We start from the raw sequence: 20,684 nt of genomic DNA, 5'->3' as shown, positions 1-20,684 counted from the left end.
AAACATAAAATCAAATTTCTTGTGTACTAAGTCAGTGGAAATGTAAGATTTTATATTTGATTGTAGGGCAGAGTGTATAACCAGGGTGGGTTACGTTACACTAAAAAGCCAAGCCATTTGGAATTCAGTATGTTTATGTATTTTGCATGCATATTTATTTAAAACCTTATTGATAGAGCAATGCTTTAAAAAGGAAGAGAATACTAAAATGTCTGTTTGGACATGTGTATTTTACTTAGTGTTTCAATAGTTAGTCAGGATTGTTAAATATCAGATATCACAGTGATAGAAGAAATCGATTTATCACTTCAAGTTTACTAACATTTTAGTGTGTTCCATTAAGCACCAATATCTATTTCATTTGACTGTATGAAAGGATTTTTGGATCTCAGGATCTCAGCTTCATAATTTGGAAAGTTCCTTTGGGAAATGTGATTCCCATAAGTATGTTTGTTTGTGAAGGTGAGCTTTTTATGGGCTTCATCAAGGAGAACAGTAGGTGAACTAATAATTTAAAAGATATCTGTTTGTTAGACTTCTCACAGTAATAAAAGAAAATGAGTTTATTAGAATCTTGGTAAAATACAACAGCAGTTTAATGACTTTTTTTTTCTGAGTCTTGGTACTTTTTTTTTTTTTTTTACTTTGGAGAATTGTATGCATGAGAAACTCATCAGAATCTGGGGATTAATTACAACTGTCTCAGTTTGGTGGTGATGGTGGCCTAATGTCAGGTTAAAAATACAACTGGGCCATGTGGCTGTTGAAATTAGAAATGCTCTTATGGGCAGCATTTTATTTACATAGCAAACATCTTTTCTCCCCCAGATAAAACTTCTGTGAGAGTTGTGAAATGCAGGGATGGCTCTCCTGGGCCAGGCACTGAACTGGGGCTGTGCAGAGCTCAGTGCCCCACCCCCAGGGCCAGCAAAGCCTGGGAGCTGCTCCCAGCACTTAAGAATTCTATAAATCTGCTCCCAGATTTTTAAAAGTCTTAAGCTTTCTTTATAGTTCTTTAAAAGTTTTAAAGTTCTCATAAAAACTTTGGTAGCCTTCTAATAATGTTTACATATTTGAGAGTCAAAGTTCCCACGCAATTTCATGTATAAATAAAATAGTTTACATTTTTCTCTGTAAGTGGAGAGAAATAATTAATTGATCTTTAAACCAGTTAGAGAAGTAGTAATTCTATCCTCCAATCCATAATCACCTTTAGAATTCTATAAATACCAGATGTTTGAATAAAATTGGATCTTTTTGTCTTCTGAATTAGCAAACTTCTGTGTACTCATTTTGTGTCCAATAACAACACTTCTTCATTTCAATATTCATGGGAAAACAAGAGGAGAGGTCATGGAAAAGGCCACTGGGTTTGATTCCAGCTTCTTACAGCACATCTCCAGCACTGGAAATGGGCCCCAAGGAAGATATTTTCAGTTTAATCCTTGTTTGCCTGCTGCTGTTTGATTTCTGATGTTCATCTGTGTTTCTGTGGCCATTTGTGTGGCATGAATTGTTAATATTTGCTTTTACTGTCTCACAGCATCTTCCACAGGCAAAGCCAGTTGTGAAATGGGGTGTGGGTGTGTTTGGGATTTTCTGGGTGTGCGTGGGGAGAGGAGTTGTTTTGGTTGTTGGGTTCTTGTCTTTTTTTGGATATTTTTTGTGGCCCAGGCATCTCCTTGATGCTGTTGACAGGAAGGTGAAAGCCATCCCAGTACAGAGTGGGTAATTAAGTCCACTTTAGCTGTACAACTTTGCTAGAGATTGAGAATTAGACTATTTACAATCATTTTCGGGCAATTTTAACAGAGCAAGGAATATTTCATGTGAAATTAATAGAGCCATTAAATTTGGTGGTCAAATAAAGTAGCAATCAATTATAAGAACAATTAATAAGAGTACAGATCCCCTGTTACTTCTTTTTTGCAAAACTAATTTGTAAAACTAAGTTATGATCTTTTATTCTTCCACAGAGCATAATTTGTTGGGTTGATGCCACTTCCTTCAGCTTGATTACATTAATTAGGCAAAAAAACATACAAGACTGCAAGAGGTTCCATGTTTTTTCCTCCCTGTTAGTTTTATTTTTTTATCTTGAGAGCTCAGTGTAATATTCACTTTTTGATCAATTGCTTGGTTTGTAATAATTCTTTTTTTATTGCTGTACCAGGTATTGAGCTCTTCTGATTGCAGAAAGGACAGAGTGACAGCAGGAGTGCTTAATTAATTTTGCTTCAGGAATTGGTAACCGAGTGATTTTAGGTGAACTGAAAAATGCCAGGTGGCTTTGGGAATAAACATGAGATCCTACAGCTGCTGCCTGAATTGACAGGAGGCGTGGCTGACATCTGCTGATGCTCTTGCATTTCTCTCTGCGTAGTTGGGAAAACTGTTTGCAGCTTGTCAAAGTTAGAGCCCAAATGGCAGAGTGAAGGCTGTAAATGAATTTGGATGCCAAACCTCCTTAATCCCAGTTCCTGCAGTTCCTGGATCGTGTGGCATGTGTTCTGCAGGATCCAGGAGAGCTGTGGGAGCTGTGGCCTCTGCCAGAGCCTCTCTGGGATGCTCTGGCTGTTTCCTGCAGGTCTGCTGGGGAATTGCTCCTTGGTCACTGCTAGCTGGCACTGTGCTTTTGTCCTTGCTGCCAGCACTCTGCTTCTCCAGGTGACAAGGGACAGGAGCAAACGGCTTTGGGCTGCACCAGGGCACGTTTGGATTCATCCCAGGAAAAATGTCTTCACAGAAAGGGCTGCCAAGCATCACCCCGAGCTGCCCAGGCAAGTGGGCATCCTGGAGGCGTTCAGAACCACCTGGATGTGGTGCTGAACGTGCTGCTGCTGCTCAGGATCTCAGAGGGCTTTTCCAACCTGAGCCATTCCATGAGTCCATGGGCACATGTGCTGATGTTCAGCAGCTTGGCTGGGGCACACAGACTTTGTCAGAGTCCATTCTGCTGCCTGCAGCCAGAGCTTGGCATGGCCCATCTGTTCCTGCAGGTGTTTGTTCCTCTGTTCCTGCAGGTGTTCCCCTGTTCCTGCAGGTGTTCCTCTGTTCCTGCAGGTGTTCCTCTGTTCCTGCAGGTGTTCCCCTGTTCCTGCAGGTGTTCCCCTGTTCCTGCAGGTGTTCCTCTGTTCCTGCAGATGTTCCCCTGTTCCTGCAGGTGTTCCTCTGTTCCTGCAGGTGTTTGTTTCTCTGTTCCTGCAGATGTTCCCCTGTACCTGCAGGTGTTTGTTTCTCTGTTCCTGCAGGTGTTCCCCTGTTCCTGCAGGTGTTCCCCTGTTCCTGCAGGTGTTCCCCTGTTCCTGCAGGTGTTTGTTTCCCTGTTCCTGCAGGTGTTTGTTCCTGCAGGTGGCTGCAGGAAGGTCAGGCTGTGCCCCAGCTCAGCTCCCTGGCCCCTTCCCTGGGGTTTCCAGCCTGGGAATGCTGTGGGCACACCCAGGGACACCGCTGGGTCTATTGCTGAGGGAAAAGAACAACAGCAGATTTGAGACTATTCTGTGTTTGACTTGCCTCCTTCTCCCCCTTCATTCGACTTTTATTTCTGGGAATAGCACAGAAATGGGAGACTTTCTGTGGCATTCCAGGATGATCAATTTAGCCTGACTTGGAGAAGTTTTATTGTGTTGCAACAGAATTTGCTGCACTTCTGTGCTACAAATTACTTTCTAATCTTTTGGTGGCATCCCTAGCTCTTTATTTCATTTTTCTACCAAGGCGTATCACATCAGGAGGTTTATTTGGGAGGGGGATAAATTCAATGTAATTATTACTTTCAGCTGCTCAAGTCTACTCTTGTGTGTGTAGTTCACATCCATTGCAACTGTATGTACACTTAATTTTTTTCTCCTACACTCCTGTAGCCATAGTTCTCCTCTCAGGTAGAAGCAATAACAAAGCAGTTAATTTCTTTTGTATATTTACTTCTACTGCCAAATACTGATAAATGCAATTGGGAAGCCACTTGCCAGATGGAAATAAGATGAATTTACTTGTTCATTTCCCATGACAATATAAGGATGTTTTTGTTCATTGTGTGAACAGACTTGACAGAATTTGGAGACTTAGGCTCAGGTTAAGGTAGGCTAAAGTTCACCTAAATATCTACTTTCTCCATGCTATAATTCAGTGTACTCCTTTTTAGCTCCCTTTAATTTTCATCCTCATCATATTCATGACTGACAGTTTTTGCTGTTAATTCTTTATTAAAATTATTAATTGGTAATTTAAAGAAAGAAGGGAATTTCATATGAGCTGGACATTTCAGCTGATAATAAAATGTTTTAACAGCTTCAATATTAAATAAAATCATATATATTTCACAAAACTAGTCATGGCCACTTCAAATGTTATTCAGTAGCTAAATTAATGAACAGGTGTAAAATGATAATTTTCAAGAATAATGTATGCTTCTTTTTTTTTTTTTTTACTACAGAAGTACAAAGGTACTGATGGCAGGATTTTTTCCTAATTAAGTCTCTAAAGTATTTCAACCTGTTTGTGTATGCTCTTTGCCATGACTATCATTAGCCTTGCTTAACGTGTTTTAAGCTTGCATAACGTTTTGTTTAGGGTTTGGAGGGTTTCAAGCAGGGCACTTGCAGTGGGATTAGATGAGTTCCCAGCTGAAGGCACAGCTGGAGCTGCCCATGCACTGGGAAATGTCAGATCAACAGCAAACAATGCCTTGCAGCTTCTTGCATCAGCTGTTCCCCTCCAACACTGATAAACAAAAGTATTACTGCTAGCTTAATAGAGCTGTAAATTAGGAAAAAGTTACTTATGTAGTGTTGGTGTTTCTATGTGTGTTCTGAAACTGGCACGGGCTCTCTTCTGGCTTTGTCACAGTGGCTCTCCTTCCCTTTCCCTCTTCTGAGGTCAAGTATAAAGAAAAAAACCACCCAAAACTTTTTACAGGTCTAAATAGTGTGGGGTAATTGTTCATGAGAGGCTCAGCAGTTCTCCCCCAGAACACATCCACTGCTCCAGACCTGAGCTGACCTGTTCTCCAGTGTTCTGTTGCTTCAGTAGCAGTGCTCAGAGAGCAAGAAAAATCCCCCTCTGCTACACCCTGGGTTTTAAACTGACCATTTCTGGCATGGACACCTGGGTATGGCAGCACCAGCTCTTGGTGCTGTCTGTAAGACTCGCTGGTTTGGAAAAAAAGCTGATTTTGAATGAAGATCTGAGCCAGTACCGTTATCAAAGTGCTGTAATGAATAATCACAGCACTCAACTCCAAGGTCTGTATGAAGTAATACAGCTGCTGTAGCTTCCAGATTGATTTTTCATCTTGCTTTTCTGAGCTGCCCTGTGCTGTCTGCTATAAAATCCTTCTTTCATCTCTCCCTTTGGTTCTGTGGCATCAAACCAAGAAGTGTCTTGTCTTTGAACAGGCACTTGTGAAAGGAGAGCCTGACAGGGGGCAGGAGGTTGGTCAGCAATGGTGCACTGACTTCTGGAAAGTATCAAGAATCTTTTTAATTGAGTTAATTACTTTTCCAAATTCCATAATCTGTGGTTGTGTTACAGTTGAATCACTGCTGAAATGGGTTGTGTGAGCAAAGCCTCTGGTAGAAGAGAGATGAGCTTTGGAGAGTTCTCTGATGCTCCATGTCATCTCAAGCAGTGCTGGAGAGATTCCAGGAGCTGTCCCATGTAGAAATTTTACTAGAGTCTCTTTCTGTGAATTTGGGTTTGGTAAGATTGGTGTTGATGCTGTATTGTGACTTTAGTGCAGTCACATAAGCATCTAGTTCTAGTGTTTCTCTGGTTTTTGTGAACTGGCATGAAGTGAACTTTGTAGTCTCATGTGTGGGAAGAGAAAACTCTTTGGAAAGAACATTTCCTGTGGCTCTTTTCAAGTAGAAAAAATGAATCTACCCCAGAGAGCTGATGTTTGTTAAATGGATGATCTATAAGCAGTGGTGTTGCAGCCCTTCAGGCCCGAATTGGTCAGAGTAGCTGTGGTTTGTTACCTTTGGAATGTGGGATCTGCTGTAAATGTAAATGTAGCTCCTGATTTTACAGCCAGTAGAGGAGTGCACCTGCACACAGGTGAGGAGGGGTGACAAGGGAAACTCCTCCTGTGCCCTGCACAGGCAGAGTTCCTGTTGTGAGTTTTGCCTCAGCTCACTCTCTGTGTCTATAAAATATTGTCTTTAACCCCAAACCACTTTTCCTTCTCTGATACTCTAGCAGCTGAATCACTTAATACCTGTTTTGCATTGCCCTTGAACTTCTGCTCTCAGAGGTGTTTGTCCCTTGCTCTTTCTGACTGATGTGAATTACCACTGTAGGAAGAAATTTTCCTTTCTGCGAGGTGATATTTGGTAACAGAAACATTTATTACTCTTGTTTTCTTTTAATCTGGTACTTCTGCCATCTGCAAGCCGAGGAGCTGGGTGTGTGTTTTATGCAAGTTTGTCTTTGGTGCTCCAGCTCCTGAGACAAATCTGGGACCCTGTTTGAGGTGTGCATGCTTGAGAGGTTTAACTCTTGGACAGATAAAGTTTGCAATGGGTCACTCATCTTCTCGAGTTTGCAATGGGTCACTCATCTTCTCTGGTTTGCAATGGGTCACTCATCTTCTCCGGTTTGCAATGGGTCACTCATCTTCTCTGGTTTGCAATGGGTCACTCATCCTCTTGAATCACTCCTCATCTGTCTCAGCAGACACAAGCCCAGGCTTTCTCTGTGCTGTACAGAACAGAACTCAAAATATTTGTTGCCTCCCCATGGGACAACTAATTTTTAACTCTTGGGTAGTTTTTTGTTTGTGTTGTTGAGCACCTGGTCTTATTTCCTGGTTTAATTGAGAGCAATTAGTGCTAAGGGCCTGATTAGTGGCTGAAGAGTCACTTTGGGGTTTTAGAAGGAGCTGGGTGCAGCTGGGGTCAGTGCTGGGGGTGCTCAGGGCTGCTGCTGCTCGTGGCAGGCTGCAGGGGAGGGAAGGCAAGGGGAGAGCAAATGTTGCTTTGCTGTTGAATCAGTTTTTGTTCACTTTTCTCTGATTCAGGCTCTTTAGAAGTAGCTGGGGCTGAGGGCACTGCCTGGTACTGGCTCAGTTAGTGCAGGCATGAGTATGGCCAAGATAAACTGATTATTCAGGGCTACAAACCCAGCAGAATTCCTTTGTGCCAGATGTTTTCCTGGTGGTAATGGATGTAAGGAGACAAATACCTGGTTTCTACATTCTTTTTTTTTTTATTATTATTATTATTCAAAAGATTGAAACTTGAGTTTTATGCTACTCTTCACAGTGAAAATTAACACTTTATACTTAGGAAATACCTGCAATTAAACCCATGATGGCTCATTACAGTGCAACAAAAATAGTGCTCAGAGAACAAAACTGTATTCAGCCTGCTTGAAACTTCATCTTAATTTGACTTTCCAGTGTTTCAGTTACTTTTGAATGACTTAAAATATTCAATAAGTTCAATTAATGTTAAGCACATTAAGATTGTATTCCTTCAGTGCCAAATATGTTATGTGATATTAAAAAGGAAATAAATCCTTGTTAATGGGTTTACTTAATGCTTAAGAAAATTCTGCAAAAATTGACTGTTTTAAATTATGCAAAAAATCAGCTTATATTTTAGGTGCTCCAATGCCACATTTCTTTCCATATAAAGTGCTGAATATGAGACTAGTGAATCTTGCTAATTTAAAATAAATCATTTTCAAATATACAGTTTTCTTAGTTTTGCTCTTTACTACTGACAACATAAATAATTAATGAAAACATACAAATTATTTCTGTTGTTGGCTTTGGATGAAGAACTTAAAAATATTATTATTTCAATAGAGGGCACTCATGTGCTTCGAGGTAACACCAAATCTCTGTATTTTTAAAAATGCTTGCAATGAATTGGAGCTGAAGTGAAATTTCATGGGGTTAAAATATGTAAATATTACTTGATAGTGCTTGGGAAAATTGTTCATTGTCATATTTTTATTTCTTGCTCCTTTCAGTTTTGGACATTTCCTTTGTTTGTTTGGATATTTTACAGTAGGTGCAGGCAGTGTAGTCACTTGGCCTTGAACTGATTGTACAAAATGTATTATTATGGCTTGCTAATGGACTTGCTGTTAGCTAAGATGGAACTCTTGTAATAATGAATAGAATTTAATAAATACCTTCTTTCCAGCCAAAAAGCCTGTAGAAGAATCAGAAGAAAAGAAAGCAGCTCAGTCAAAGAAGAAGATCAAAGAATTAAGAGTTTTGGATGGAAAATCTGCACAAAATTTATGTAAGTGATGTGAAGGGCAGGATGTCAATGTCTACGTAGCATCTACACCTTGCTGTTCATAAATTATCTTTTTTTGTTTACACCTGCAATTGCTTTTTCCAAAAACTGCTGATTTGAACATGAGCCTTCAATTCTGTGGTGTTTAAATACACATTCTGAATTCACCATATAACTTGGGAAAAATGAAGAAAAGTAACATGGAAAAGTGATTTAATGAGTTACTGAGGTTTTTGTCAGTTAATTCTCTCAATTTACTGACAAAATTAACTGCTCAGGACTGGAAGGGCAATTCAATGATCACTAATTTGGGCAGAGCATGGTGTGGGTGGGGTTTAGAGGCCATTCCTGATTGTTCCTTGGGTCAGAGCAGTGAAAAAATACAGGTTCAAGGGAAAATATTACTAGATAGGCTGCAGAGGTGCAGGTACTGCTGCTACAAATGGTAACAAAATCCAGCCCAACTTCTTTCCCCTTAATTATGTAGGAAAATCCATCACTAAGAGTAGTAGAATCTTTGATTGGAATCAGAAACACCATAAATGTCACTAGTCCAGCTGTGCCCGTGGCAAATAAGTGTGCAAACCCAAATGTGGACATTGTTTAGTGCCACATGCATGAGCAGAAAATGAAGTATGACACAGTTGATAAAAAACTTCAAATTTTGACAGCATGGATGCAGGATAATCAGCTGTAGTTGTTAGGCTGAATATAAAGCACTTTTTAACAATGTTATGCTGATCCATCTGTTAAGAATTCTTTGTAGTTTACTGAATGGGGCTCTCTTGAGATTTTATAACATTCTGAGATCAAATTGCTTTGAGAGCTCCATCTTTGAAGGGTTTGCATTATTTGTGTCTCTTGTATAAGTTCAGTTAACCTAAAAGTGGTAGTGTTAGGGCATTTTTCCTACTTTGCCCAGCTCTTCATTACCACTTTGATGTGAAATATTTTCTGAAATATCACATAAATATCATTGACCCAATTGTAAGTGCAGTACAGCAATTCATACCTGGTTATGGAAGCAGTAATAATAATGGATAAAGAGATCTATTATTGGCTGAGTAGGTCTGCTTAAGTAGGAATGCAGATGTCATTCATAAAGATAAAACTTTATTGGGAAGTAACATTGCTAGGGAGCAACTGAGGCCAATTTAAAAGTTAAAATTGTTGTCATCATTTCATTTCTTAGAAAGGAAATTCATTCTAAGTCAAACTGCAATAGTGTGCCTATCTAGCATTTGTTTATATAGGAGGCTTCTTAACTGTGAAACAATTTAGATGGAGATGTGGTTTTTTTGGGTTGCTAGAAATGGTTTGCCTTTGTATATCAATCTTTTTTGACCTTTTTGATACTAATGATGTATTACTGAATTTCAGCAATATTTTTGGGTTCCTTCCGTTTGCCTTATGAAGAAATAAAAAATATCATTTTAGAGGTTGATGAGGAGAAGCTGAGTGAATCCTTGATTCAGGTATGTGAAAATGCCTCTGCTTTTGGTTATAGCTCCTTTTCCATGTGAGAATGGCAGGAAGGAGTAAGAATTTGAGAGCAGGACAGGGTATCAGCTGCAGGGTACCAGTTGTGTTTCCTGTTCCATTGATTTCACTTCTGCTTTTGAATATGGCCACATGTAGCACTAAAACTGCCTTTCAAAGACACAGTTAACAAAAGAATTCCTGGGAATTTCCCTTTCCAAAAGGAAATATTTAAAAATTCTAGAGTTTCAGCTTTGAAGAGAAGCTGAAGATGATTCAGGCTGGTGCATAATGAAGTTTCTTTTCTGCCTGTCTCTAGTGAGGGATGAAACTCCCAGAACCTTTCAGGACACTGCAATTCCAAACCTCTCTCTAAATCTCCTCTCAGGCTGGTTTAATCTCATTTTGAGCCCCAAATCTCTCAGCTGGAGAGTGGAAAGGATGGAATAGAACTTCTGTCCATCCCTGTGTGGTTTGCTCCCTCTAGGAGGAGAGCAGGGAGAGCCTCTGAGGAGTCACCGTGCAGCAGAGAGCCACGGAAACCCCAAAAGTCACAAAGATTTGGCAGCCCAGCAGTGCTGCTGTAGCTTTATTTAACATCACACACCCATTCAGATTCCTGCTGCCACACTGCCTGCATTTATCCTTTCATCCATCCCTGTCTCCTGGTTGTACTTTTGACCCATTCCCCCAAGGTTTTCTGAATTAATTTCTTCTTCCTTTTTTGGACCTGCAAAATGGTTATTCTGGGGACTCTGGTCTAAACTGAGTTGCCTCAGTATTTGAGAATAGGTGCAAAGCCCTAATTTTATTGGAGACTTGGTTTATTGATCAGAGATGTCAGATCAGATGATTAAGAATCCTTCAGGTTTAGTAAAATCAAAAATAAAGGGAACAACCCCACCTTGGGTAGCTGAAGTGCAGAGTAGTTTCATATTGATCTCCTCTAATACAAATACATTATTGCTTGGATTTCAACTTGTGTAGATATGAAAACGTTATATATTAAATACAATCTGCACTTTAAAAATGAAATATATTAATGCGTTGTTTTAAAAATTTTATATATCAAATGCAAATCTACACTTCTATTGAGTATTTCTTAACATATAATATTATTCAGACTTAATAGAAATATTATCATATCTGTATTTTGACACTTTAATATCATAAAATAATTCACAATTTTCTCTGGGGACATGGATAAGCTAATTGAACTTTGCCTGAGTTCCTGTATATTTGCCATCCAAAAGATCTGAACAATTTTGGGTTGCTGCCCTTTTCTTTGTAAGGTATTTTTAGAGAGTACTTTGTGCACAGATATTTGGAATGTCTAATGACTGTAAATTTTTTTTTTTGCTACTTTTGTCATGTTTTACACAGACCTGTTATTTCTTGATTGATGTTTAATGAGCAAGATGCAACCATTAGGGTAAAAGGAGATTGTAGAGAGACAAAACTCCTTGATGCTGTCAGACCCTGAAAAATGATACTGCAACCTTTTAATACATTCTTCAAATCAGAGACTGCAGCAGAGCAGTTGATGTCTGTATTAAATAATTGCTGCTTTGATTTGATGTTTATATAACGTTAAAGCTGCGTAAATAAAATAAACGTCCCGTAATTTCCTTGTGCATTTCCATGTTGTGGTATTTTAAGTGTGTTATTTTTAATATCTTAGGTAGTTTAATGTAACAAATTTGATATAATGCCTTGTTTGTTTTAGAACCTGGTGAAGAATCTTCCTGAGCAGAAAGAGCTCAATGCCTTAGCTGAATTAAAAGAGGAATACAATGATCTCGCTGAGCCAGAGCAATTTGGAGTTGTGGTATGTATTAGTGCAAGGATTGATTAACTGCAGAGCTCCTTTTTGGCACATAAAAAGAAACAATATAGGAATAAAATCTTTTTGTTAGTGTTTTTGCAAGACCTGCAATAGGAAGTTGCTATTTCCTGATGAGTAGTAATCAAGAAATCTTTAATTTGTATTAGGGCAGCCTGGGCAGGGCTGTGACCAACCAGAGTGGGGGCAGATCATCCTCAGGGTCCTTTCCTGGGTGCTCCCTCTGGTTCTGGCTGCTTTTCAGGGAGGAATTACAGTGCAGCATGCCAGACCAAATCTTTTGTCTGCCTGTCTTGCCTTGAATGTTTATTAAACAGTTCTGAAGGACCCTCTGCCTTCAAGCAGATAAATTTCCAAGAGCCCATGGAAGACCCATTTACCCCATGCCACTGAGAACTCTGATAAATTTATTTTGTATCAAAACCTGTAAACAGCTGAAAGAGTTAATATGTCCATATCTATATTTCATATAGATGTATGCATACAGATATAAACCATCTGTATTTATACAAACACAAATGTGCAGAATGGCTCAAGGAGAGGTGTGAGTTTATACTAGAATTAAAATGGTAGCTTGTGTTCTGCTCCTTTCAGCCCATGGATTCAAGAGCAGGGCTACCAGAATGGCTGGGGCCTCTCTTGGAAGGAAATTCCAGCATTTGCAGAAATTCTTTAATCCATGCCTGGGGTGAGGGTGGCACTCTGAGTTCTGTGCCAGCCCTTGGGAATCACTTTCTGCTCCTGGTCTTCCAAAGACCTCAGGAGTCCTTAGGCAAATGAGCTCCTGTTTTCCCTTCCCTTCCTCAGCCTAGGAGATTAAAATGATGATGAGAGCCTCTGCAACGTGCTCAGGATTTATCCCCAGCTCCACAGGAGCTACAGTTGCTCTTGCTGGATTTTTAAGGTATTATGTACATTAAAATGCATTAAAACAGAAATAGGGGCCTCTTAAAAGACTTTCTTACTAAAAAGCTCTGATTTGAGCATAATTTGGCTTCAGAAGCGCCTTTTGAGTGTTTTTTTTTTTTTTAATTATTTTTCAGTTGGGGAAGTAACAGAGTATGATTTGTCCTAATGAGATTTTTTTGGAGAGGATTTAGAAAATTAAAGATATCAATGGCTTCTTTTGAAAAACTCTAGCCTATTGATTTTTTTTTTTAAATAAATGGCATAAAGTTCAAAAAGTCTTTTATTTCCAAACAAATATGAGGAATTTTGGTAGAAGTAGGATACATTACTTAATTTTGCTGCAAGAAGTAAAACACTGCCATTTATTGATCAGTAACAAGCTAAAAATCTCTATAAATACATATTTGCTGCTTTCTTTGAAGCAATAGTAGCACACATATATTTAAAATATAAACATGTATATTATGGCTTTAGACAGATGAAAAAAAACTTATCTATGAATATGTGTATCATGATATATGCATATATTATATATTATCTTATATTTACATCTATTTATGGCCATACCTAGGGGGACAGAAGTGAGAAATTTTTGTCAAAGTGAGAAATTCCTTGGGTTTTGTGCAGGGAGGATATCTGGAGTGTGTTGAAGGGAAATGCTCAGTGGAAGCAGGCAAGGTGGAGGTCAAACCAAAGTGGAACTGGAGGAATCCTGGCCTTTTCCTCTGGTCAGTGCAAAACCAAAGTGGAACTGCAGGAATTGGCCTTTTCCTCTGGTCAGTTAAAAGCCACCCAAGTTCCTTTATTTCCAGCAGTCCCAGTGTGGGCACTGCTCCACAGATTGGTGTTCCTGAGGAAACACTGACTAGAGGAAGTTGAGAGAGTTTCCAAGTATTTAATGCAACATTAATTAGCGAAAACTGCTTAATCAAACATCTCCAAATGGTGCTGTTTGCCTTACGAAGGAACCAAGTTTCCTGGAGCTTGTTTGCTTATTCAGCTTTGCCATCTGCTTTAATAAAAACCAGTGCTTTGCCTTATGGGTCCTGCTTCTGTCTTATTTCTAGAGGCCTCTAACTGCATTACTGGTGCTAAAATGCTGACTTTGTTTCTGATTATGATATCATGGAACTGGCCATTAAAGTGGAAGAAATGCAGCTGAACTTAAATTCTTGACTGAAGTTCTTTTTTCCAATGTGTCAAATTAATTTTGGAGCTTCTCATTAATAATCTTCTTAACCTTGGCTTTAGGAATAGAAGACAGACTACCTTAAATAATATTTAAAATGTGTCTCCTTATTTTTATGTAGGTTTAGGTGTGTTAATTATTAAGATATGTTAATTGGATAATCACTTTGCCCATCAAATTTAATAAAGGTTGGAATAAGTTACTTAAAATTCATGTAGAAAAGCCATACTTAGTAAAAGATTAACTTATTTGAAGGAACCAATTAACTTAAAATTCAGCTGATATGTAAATGAAATTTGGAACTGCATTTTCATTTAGATGAAATGTTAAAATCAATTATACATTCTAATTAGTTATTGGAACTTTTTGAAGTTACATCCTGGGATCAAAAAAGGCACCACAACTTCCTATGAAGGAAAGTTTGCATTGATGTTGAAGTAGGGCAAGAAAAATAGATTCACTAATCAGCTCTGTAAGTGCCTCAGCTAGGCAGTGTTTTACCTGAGCTCTACACATAAACCTTGTGCTCCAGAGTTAATTTGTGATATGGGAACAGCTGCAGCTCCAGTAAGGAACTGCATTTCCACTTCAGTGCCAGCTGAACATTTTTACTGTGACAAAAGCATAAATTTGACTGAGGAGTTGTATAAACTTGCATATCCTGTGACCCTTTTTTCCTGTGTAACCCTGTCATGAGCAGTCCTGGCTGGGGGGCAGACAAAGTGGGGAGAATTGTGCAAGTTTATTGCACCTCCATTGGTTTACAGTCATTCAGTCTTTTAAATTGAATTTATTGGCTGCTTGTTTGGCCTCATTGTAATTTTGTGAGCTGCTGCAGAATTAATCTTCCTAGAACGTTTTCAGGGAAAAAAAAGAAAACTTTAATATAACACAGGTAAGAGGCTAAGTTGCCTTAGTAAGTTGACAAATTTTTATTAGAAGAATGTCAGCTTTTTCTCAGGAAGTGAGGCAAATTTAATTGTGCTTTTTGCCTTTCTCCAATAGCCTTTGATCCTCGTTTTAATACAGGACTTGAGAATTGAATGATGATAATAAAGCATAAAGAACTGAATAAAGAACTTGATTAGGTAGAGAGTTCAGACAAGACTTTTATGAGAGCCCAGAAGGGGAAATAATGACATGCAGCCCATCACTGACAGTCAGCTGGAAAAGAAATATCCATTTTCTTGCCTCTTTAACTGCTTGCAGGGGAAGCCAGTGCTTGCTGTTGTAATGTTTCATTTCTTACACGCTTTTGACACTAATTTTATTTAGAGCCATAAAGAATTTGAGCTTTCCAAGTGAATGTAGGCTTTGCTCCTTACCTGATTCTAGGAGATTGCTCCAAGTTCAGATTGTGACCCCTCTTTCTCTGCCACTGAACACGTGGATTTAGGAACAGGCCCACAAAAGGGGAAATTGGGGCAGGTGGGGCAGGAGGAACTAAAATGGCATTTGTGGCCATCTCCTACTGCCCCTAAAGGGCATCAGTAGGATATACAGTAGACTATACACATTTTTATGTGTATAAAATACACAGAATATACAATAGAATATACACATTTTTATGTGTATAAAAATGTTCTCGTTTTAAGGAAACAATCCACATGAAACAGCTCTTAGGAAATTATCAAGATAGTTTAAAAATATTATGTAGGTCAGGGAATGGAATTAAAACTTACTGCTGGGTTGGTGGTCAAAAGCTAATAAATGATCAGTGTTCCATGACACTACACAGTATTAAAGAAAGGACACCTCTCTGAAGTTTAAGGATTATTCTTCACAAATGTTTATGTCTCACTCTCCTGTGGGCTTGTATATGTTTTGTTGCACTCTGGTTTTGGGATCTAAAGCTTTCGACAATTTTTTTCTGTGCCATTTTGAGTAAAAACAGCAATTGGAGATTGTTCTACAAAAGTTAAAGCAAATTATGTGATTAATTTTAATTTCCATCTACTGCAGATTAGTGTAAGTAGGTCCTTTCAAGGCAGATGTTTTCAGTATGATATTTCTGAAATGCAGGATGATTAGAAGAATAATGTTTCAAGACTTTCAATGATTTTGGCTTATAGAGGCTCAGAGCGAAATTTGTGACAATGGAGATTTATAAAAAAAGATCACTAGTTCTGCTGAAATGCTTCTTTTCTGATCCTTTCCTTTTCCTTGTTCCAGCCTGATCATAGGAATTGTTTGAGACCATCTGGAGCGCCTTCATGTTTATGTTCATTTTAGAAAGAATTCATTATTATTCAGGCCACTCAAGTCCTTCCTGTGAAAGTTATTGCTGCTGCTTCTGGTAGCTGTTGGGAGATAGCACTGCTAGAAAAATCGTGGTTCTTTAAAGGACCATGGCCAAATTTTGGCCAACAGAGACAGGAGCACATCAAAATCTTTTGCTGGTCAAGATCTGTGATTTGCCACATAGCAAAGCTTTTCTGGCTAAGTGCTTCAGGAACACCCCTGATGGTGAATACATTGGGGAAGAAATCTTCCTGTATTCGGCTAAGTAAAATGAGATAGATTTGCAACATAACCCTTCTTGCAATTAAATTAATTTCAAGTTGTTTAACAATGCTCAGTACATCTTTTTTTACTAATTTAAATCCCTCTTGTGAATTATGGTGTGCTAAGTGGGAGGAAATAACTCTGATCACTCGTGCAAAATACGACAGACACAGCCATATTTTGTTACCTAGCCTAGTGAATTTGGTCTTGGGGATTTAAATTAATGAATCAGCATTGTGGAATATTTTCAGTATCTCTGTCATTTGGCATGTTGCAAGGTCAGGATTTATAATGTCCCATCTTTTTATCAGGAATGAATGAGTGCTGTGCTGTCTTTGGCTAAGTTTCTGTTATCATGATTTATTAAAAAATATGGATATTGATCTAGTACCGATATCCAACTGTGACGGACAAAACCTCTCTACTCTCTAACAGTTTAAAGTTAGAAAGTGTGTGTTTATTGTGTGTGGGATCGCTCCCAAATCCACACTGCAACTTCCAGGTGATTACAGAGTCCTTTTATCCATACAAGTATTGAATACCCAAAATACCAATCCATATTGATCATTTTGGTACATCCCATTCCTCACTTCCTATGCCAATCACTCCCAAAGCCATTCAGCATGCGTGGTTTGTCCCTTGGAATGGGTCGGTGTCCCTTCCATGGGGAGGGGTCCCAAAATGAGGAAGTCAATGAAGTCTTCCTCGTTCCGACCTTTCTACCTTTTCAATGCAAATATGACAAATGAACTCTTGGTAGAACTCCCATTCCTTGTCTTCAGTTGGTTTCAGAACAGAGGAGGTCACAATTGTCTGATTTTCCTAAAAGCTGTTTGTTAGTTTGTGTATTCTTCATTATAAACCCAGCTAATTAAACACTGTGCTGACAAGCAATCAATTATTAGTTAACTACCAACTCTTAACTTCATCAAGGTTTACTCATTTATTTTAATTAACTCTAGTAAGGGTTATTTCTAACTAAAATCTTAGCTCCTCTAAAATCTCTAAATTCCTTAAAATGTCCGTTTCAATCGGAGCAGGAAGCAAAGAGTGCCGTGCTGTCGTTGGCCAAGTGCCTGAAGCACAGCGGTGCAGGGATCCTGGGAAATGCAAGGCGGGCAGTGAAAACACACAGGAGCTGGGGCTTGCTGGCTGCACAGCACAAGCCAGGGCTTTTGCACGTGAGCTTTCCTGAGGCTCAGCCTTTGGTGGGCTGTGTTTGCTGTGCCCTTGCAGATGAGCTCGGTGAAGATGCTGCGCGCGCGCCTCAACGGGATCCTGTTCCGGCTGATGTTCGAGGAGCACGTCAACAACATCAAACCCGACATCATGGCCGTGACCCTGGCCTGCGAGGAGCTCAAGAAGAGCGAGAGCTTCAGCAAGCTCCTGGAGCTGGTGCTGTTCCTGGGCAACTACATGAACTCTGGCTCCAGGAACGCTCAGTCTCTGGGCTTCAACATCAGCTTTCTGTGCAAGGTAAGCTGCGACCCTCAGGTGAAACTCGGCGCTCGGGAGGAAGCGCCCAAAGCCGGGCAAGCGTCACTCACTGACGTGCCATGTGCACAGTTCATATGGTTTTTGAAAAATTTCTGTCGTGAATCTATACCTACAGGTCTGATTAACGAATCACGACAAAGACAAGAATTTTTAATCATAGGTAAAGACAACAATACGAGTCTTGGACTATTGATTTTTCCAGCTGTCATTTCAGTAAACTGCAATGAGCAGCTAATGGTTGTAGCTCTGCCACTTAAAGCCCCAATGGTAATTCAACCTAAGACACCTATTGCTTTTGCAATTGCTTTACCTATGGACATATTCAAACAAAATGTATCTCAACAAAATGCTTTGCTAGCTCATCAAACTGACTGCACCTCTGTGTTTGGTCATGGGCAGGAAGTACACAGGGAGCACTCCCGACATTCCTTGGGTAATTTGAAGGAATCTTTATTTTTTTGCTCCTGAGGAATATATTTCAGCTTTCAAGCTTGTCTAGTAGAATTTGGGAGCCTTTACTTTGCATTTTGTTATAATAACTCCTTTTATAGCTATATAGTTATAACTATAGTTATCTAGTTATAATAACTCCTTTTTTAGACCAGTGACTATCATGTAGTGGACTTTCTGCCCATGATAATAGAATTTTATTATTTTTTTGAGTCAGCTGTCAGGGAGGTGGAAGATGTCTGTGTGCACACATCTATGTGCAAAATACACACACTTGATGATGAGTAATCCTAATGTGATGAATTCATTTTTCAATGCAACCAGAGTTTTGTATTGATTTTTTTTTTCTTTTTGCTTGTTTCTTGAGCAATCTTAAAATTAATTGTCTGTTTACTGGATGTAGTACTTACATTATCCACTCTGAAAAAAAAAAAAAAAGAAGAAAAAAGGCAAGTATTGATCTGGGATAAATATTTGGTTTTGGAAAATAATTTTATTACTGAGATCTGAGTAATAAATTACTCAGATCTGAGATCTGAGATCTGTTTTGGATAAAACTTTTATTTAAACATGATAAAATAAAGCACAACTCCTTCCTGCATGGACTGAGGTAGAAGACTAATGACTGAGGAGTAATTGCAAATCCTTAAAAACAGATTATCTCTGGATTTTATATTGCAGTGCATTATGTTATTTAAGACAGAAATTACCTACAACCTTTGGTTGTAGAGGTAAACAGCCTTTGGCAGAAGGCAGAGAACTTGGTTTTGTTCAAATAAGAGACATCAATATCAGAATTCCTGGGATGTATCATGACCGGCCAGGGAGAGCAGCTCTTCCTGTGCCTGCACCAGAGCATCTTCACTGCCCGAGCATGGAATGCTCAGTGAAAATAGAAATACAGCAGGAAAAGTGCTCAGGCTGAGGGAGGTGCTGCAGTAATCCACTAAAGGTGAAGTTTGCTGTTTGATACGTCCAGAGGATCCAGCTGCTTTTTGAACCCCCAGTGCAGCAGGAGTTCCCAAATTCTGCTCTGTGCGAGTGGAACTGAAAGGGAAGAGGTTTGTTTTTGGGATGTGCAGGTACAGCTGCTGGTGCTGTGGTGCTGGATTCAGGTGAGGACCAGGAGCTCAGTCCCAGTGAAGCTTTTGCAGCTTTCTGGCTGGATCAATGTGTGTTCTTCTGTTAAGTGGTGCTACGTTGCTTTTTGTCCATCGTGCAAATAGAACAAGACAAGCTGTTTATCCACTCTGAGCATTACTGATGAGGGGACATTTATTGTCCAGCAGCCCTTGTTCTGGGAAGGGGGAAAGATTTCTAGCATAGGAGAAGGTCTATAATCTCATAAAAATCAATAGAGAGCCTTTTTATAGCTATAATAAAGTGTCACTCCAGTGATGGTTCGTACATAAATTTTTCCTTGCGTTGGCTGCCAGTTTAACCCTCACACCTGAGAGCTGCATCCACAAGCACCTGGGAGAACCCAGCCCCATGCTGGCACTGGGTTATGGTGTGATTGGCATGGGTTAAATGCTTTACTCTGTGCCAAGGGAGAGTTTTGTTTTGGTGGTGTTTTCCTGGCTTACAGAATTAAACACCTTACTCTGTCTCCCTGGGTTTGAGTGGTTGTGCTGTGTACCTTGCTTTAATCCTTTCCCAAGCAATGGATCTCGTGCTTTTGACCCTCAAATTAATGCTTCAGCATTCAGCTGGAGCTGCTTTCTGTAGCCCACACTGATCTGGCAATTTATTTCATTTATTTTTAAACTGAATTTATTTCCAAATTCTGTCTCTCGGGCAAAGAAAGGCGATAGACTCAAAACCTGTATTTTAAAATTTGAACACCACAGTGTTAAAAATTTATCCTGAATCATAGAATGATAGAATATTCTGAGTTGGAAGGACCCACGAGGTTCATCAAAGTCCAGCTCCTGGTCTTGTAAGCACAACTTAATAGGCTCTTTTTGCTTTTCATCCACTTGGCTGGAGTGTGTAGAACAGCAGAAATCAGGCTAAGCCATTAGGTTCTTTACAAGTCAAGAAATGTTATATCTATTGGGCAAAATTACTGCAAGTAAAAAGCTGAGCATAAAAAGTATTGCATTTATATGCAAAAAAAAAAAAAATAATGGGTGTGTTACTGAATATGAGCATATATTGAATATGAGTATATGTTGAATACAAGTGCAGGGTGTGAATACAGAAACAACCAAGCTGCCACCTGCCCAGTTCTTACCTTCCTTTTCTATTTTTATATTTAAATATTATATGCTAAACTACACTCAAACGACACCTATCTTATGTTTCATTACACAAGTGGGCTTAGGATTTGATTTTTAAAGTACAGATATTGATTCTAAATATCAAGGAGGCCTATCTGCATCCATTGTGTTAAAGATTAATATAGCAGAGACTTGTTTATGATTGGGCCAAATACATGAATTTGATACATTTGTTCAAGATCTAAATACATGTTTACTACAAGGTGCTAATGCTGACTCTTGTTCTGATGTTGCTCTTGGTGGCAAAACATGTTCCTGTTGTAATTTGAAAGCAAAAT

General features: G+C 39.1%; 1 protein-coding gene across 4 annotated transcripts in view; it reads left to right on the top strand.

The window, feature by feature from the left end:
- The window catches only part of DIAPH2 (diaphanous related formin 2), a 169,538-nt gene that overhangs the window by 49,916 nt on the left and 98,938 nt on the right, over nt 1-20,684 (top strand). For all 4 annotated transcript variants that reach the window (XR_013340783.1, XM_077786470.1, XM_077786469.1 and 1 more), the window contains 4 exons: nt 8,154-8,255; nt 9,633-9,727; nt 11,458-11,559; nt 17,414-17,653. Coding sequence is in view for 3 of the 4 variants with exons in the window: in XM_077786470.1 (XP_077642596.1) it covers nt 8,154-8,255; nt 9,633-9,727; nt 11,458-11,559; nt 17,414-17,653 (539 nt within the window). In the remaining variant the exon portion in view is untranslated. The remainder of the gene's footprint in view (nt 1-8,153; nt 8,256-9,632; nt 9,728-11,457; nt 11,560-17,413; nt 17,654-20,684) is intronic.

This window comes from Lonchura striata, chromosome 14 (assembly GCF_046129695.1).
Source record: "Lonchura striata isolate bLonStr1 chromosome 14, bLonStr1.mat, whole genome shotgun sequence".
Lineage (NCBI taxonomy): Eukaryota > Metazoa > Chordata > Aves > Passeriformes > Estrildidae > Lonchura > Lonchura striata.
The sequence above is the reverse complement of the archived record's forward strand: the minus strand, read 5'-3'. Positions and strand labels throughout refer to the sequence as shown.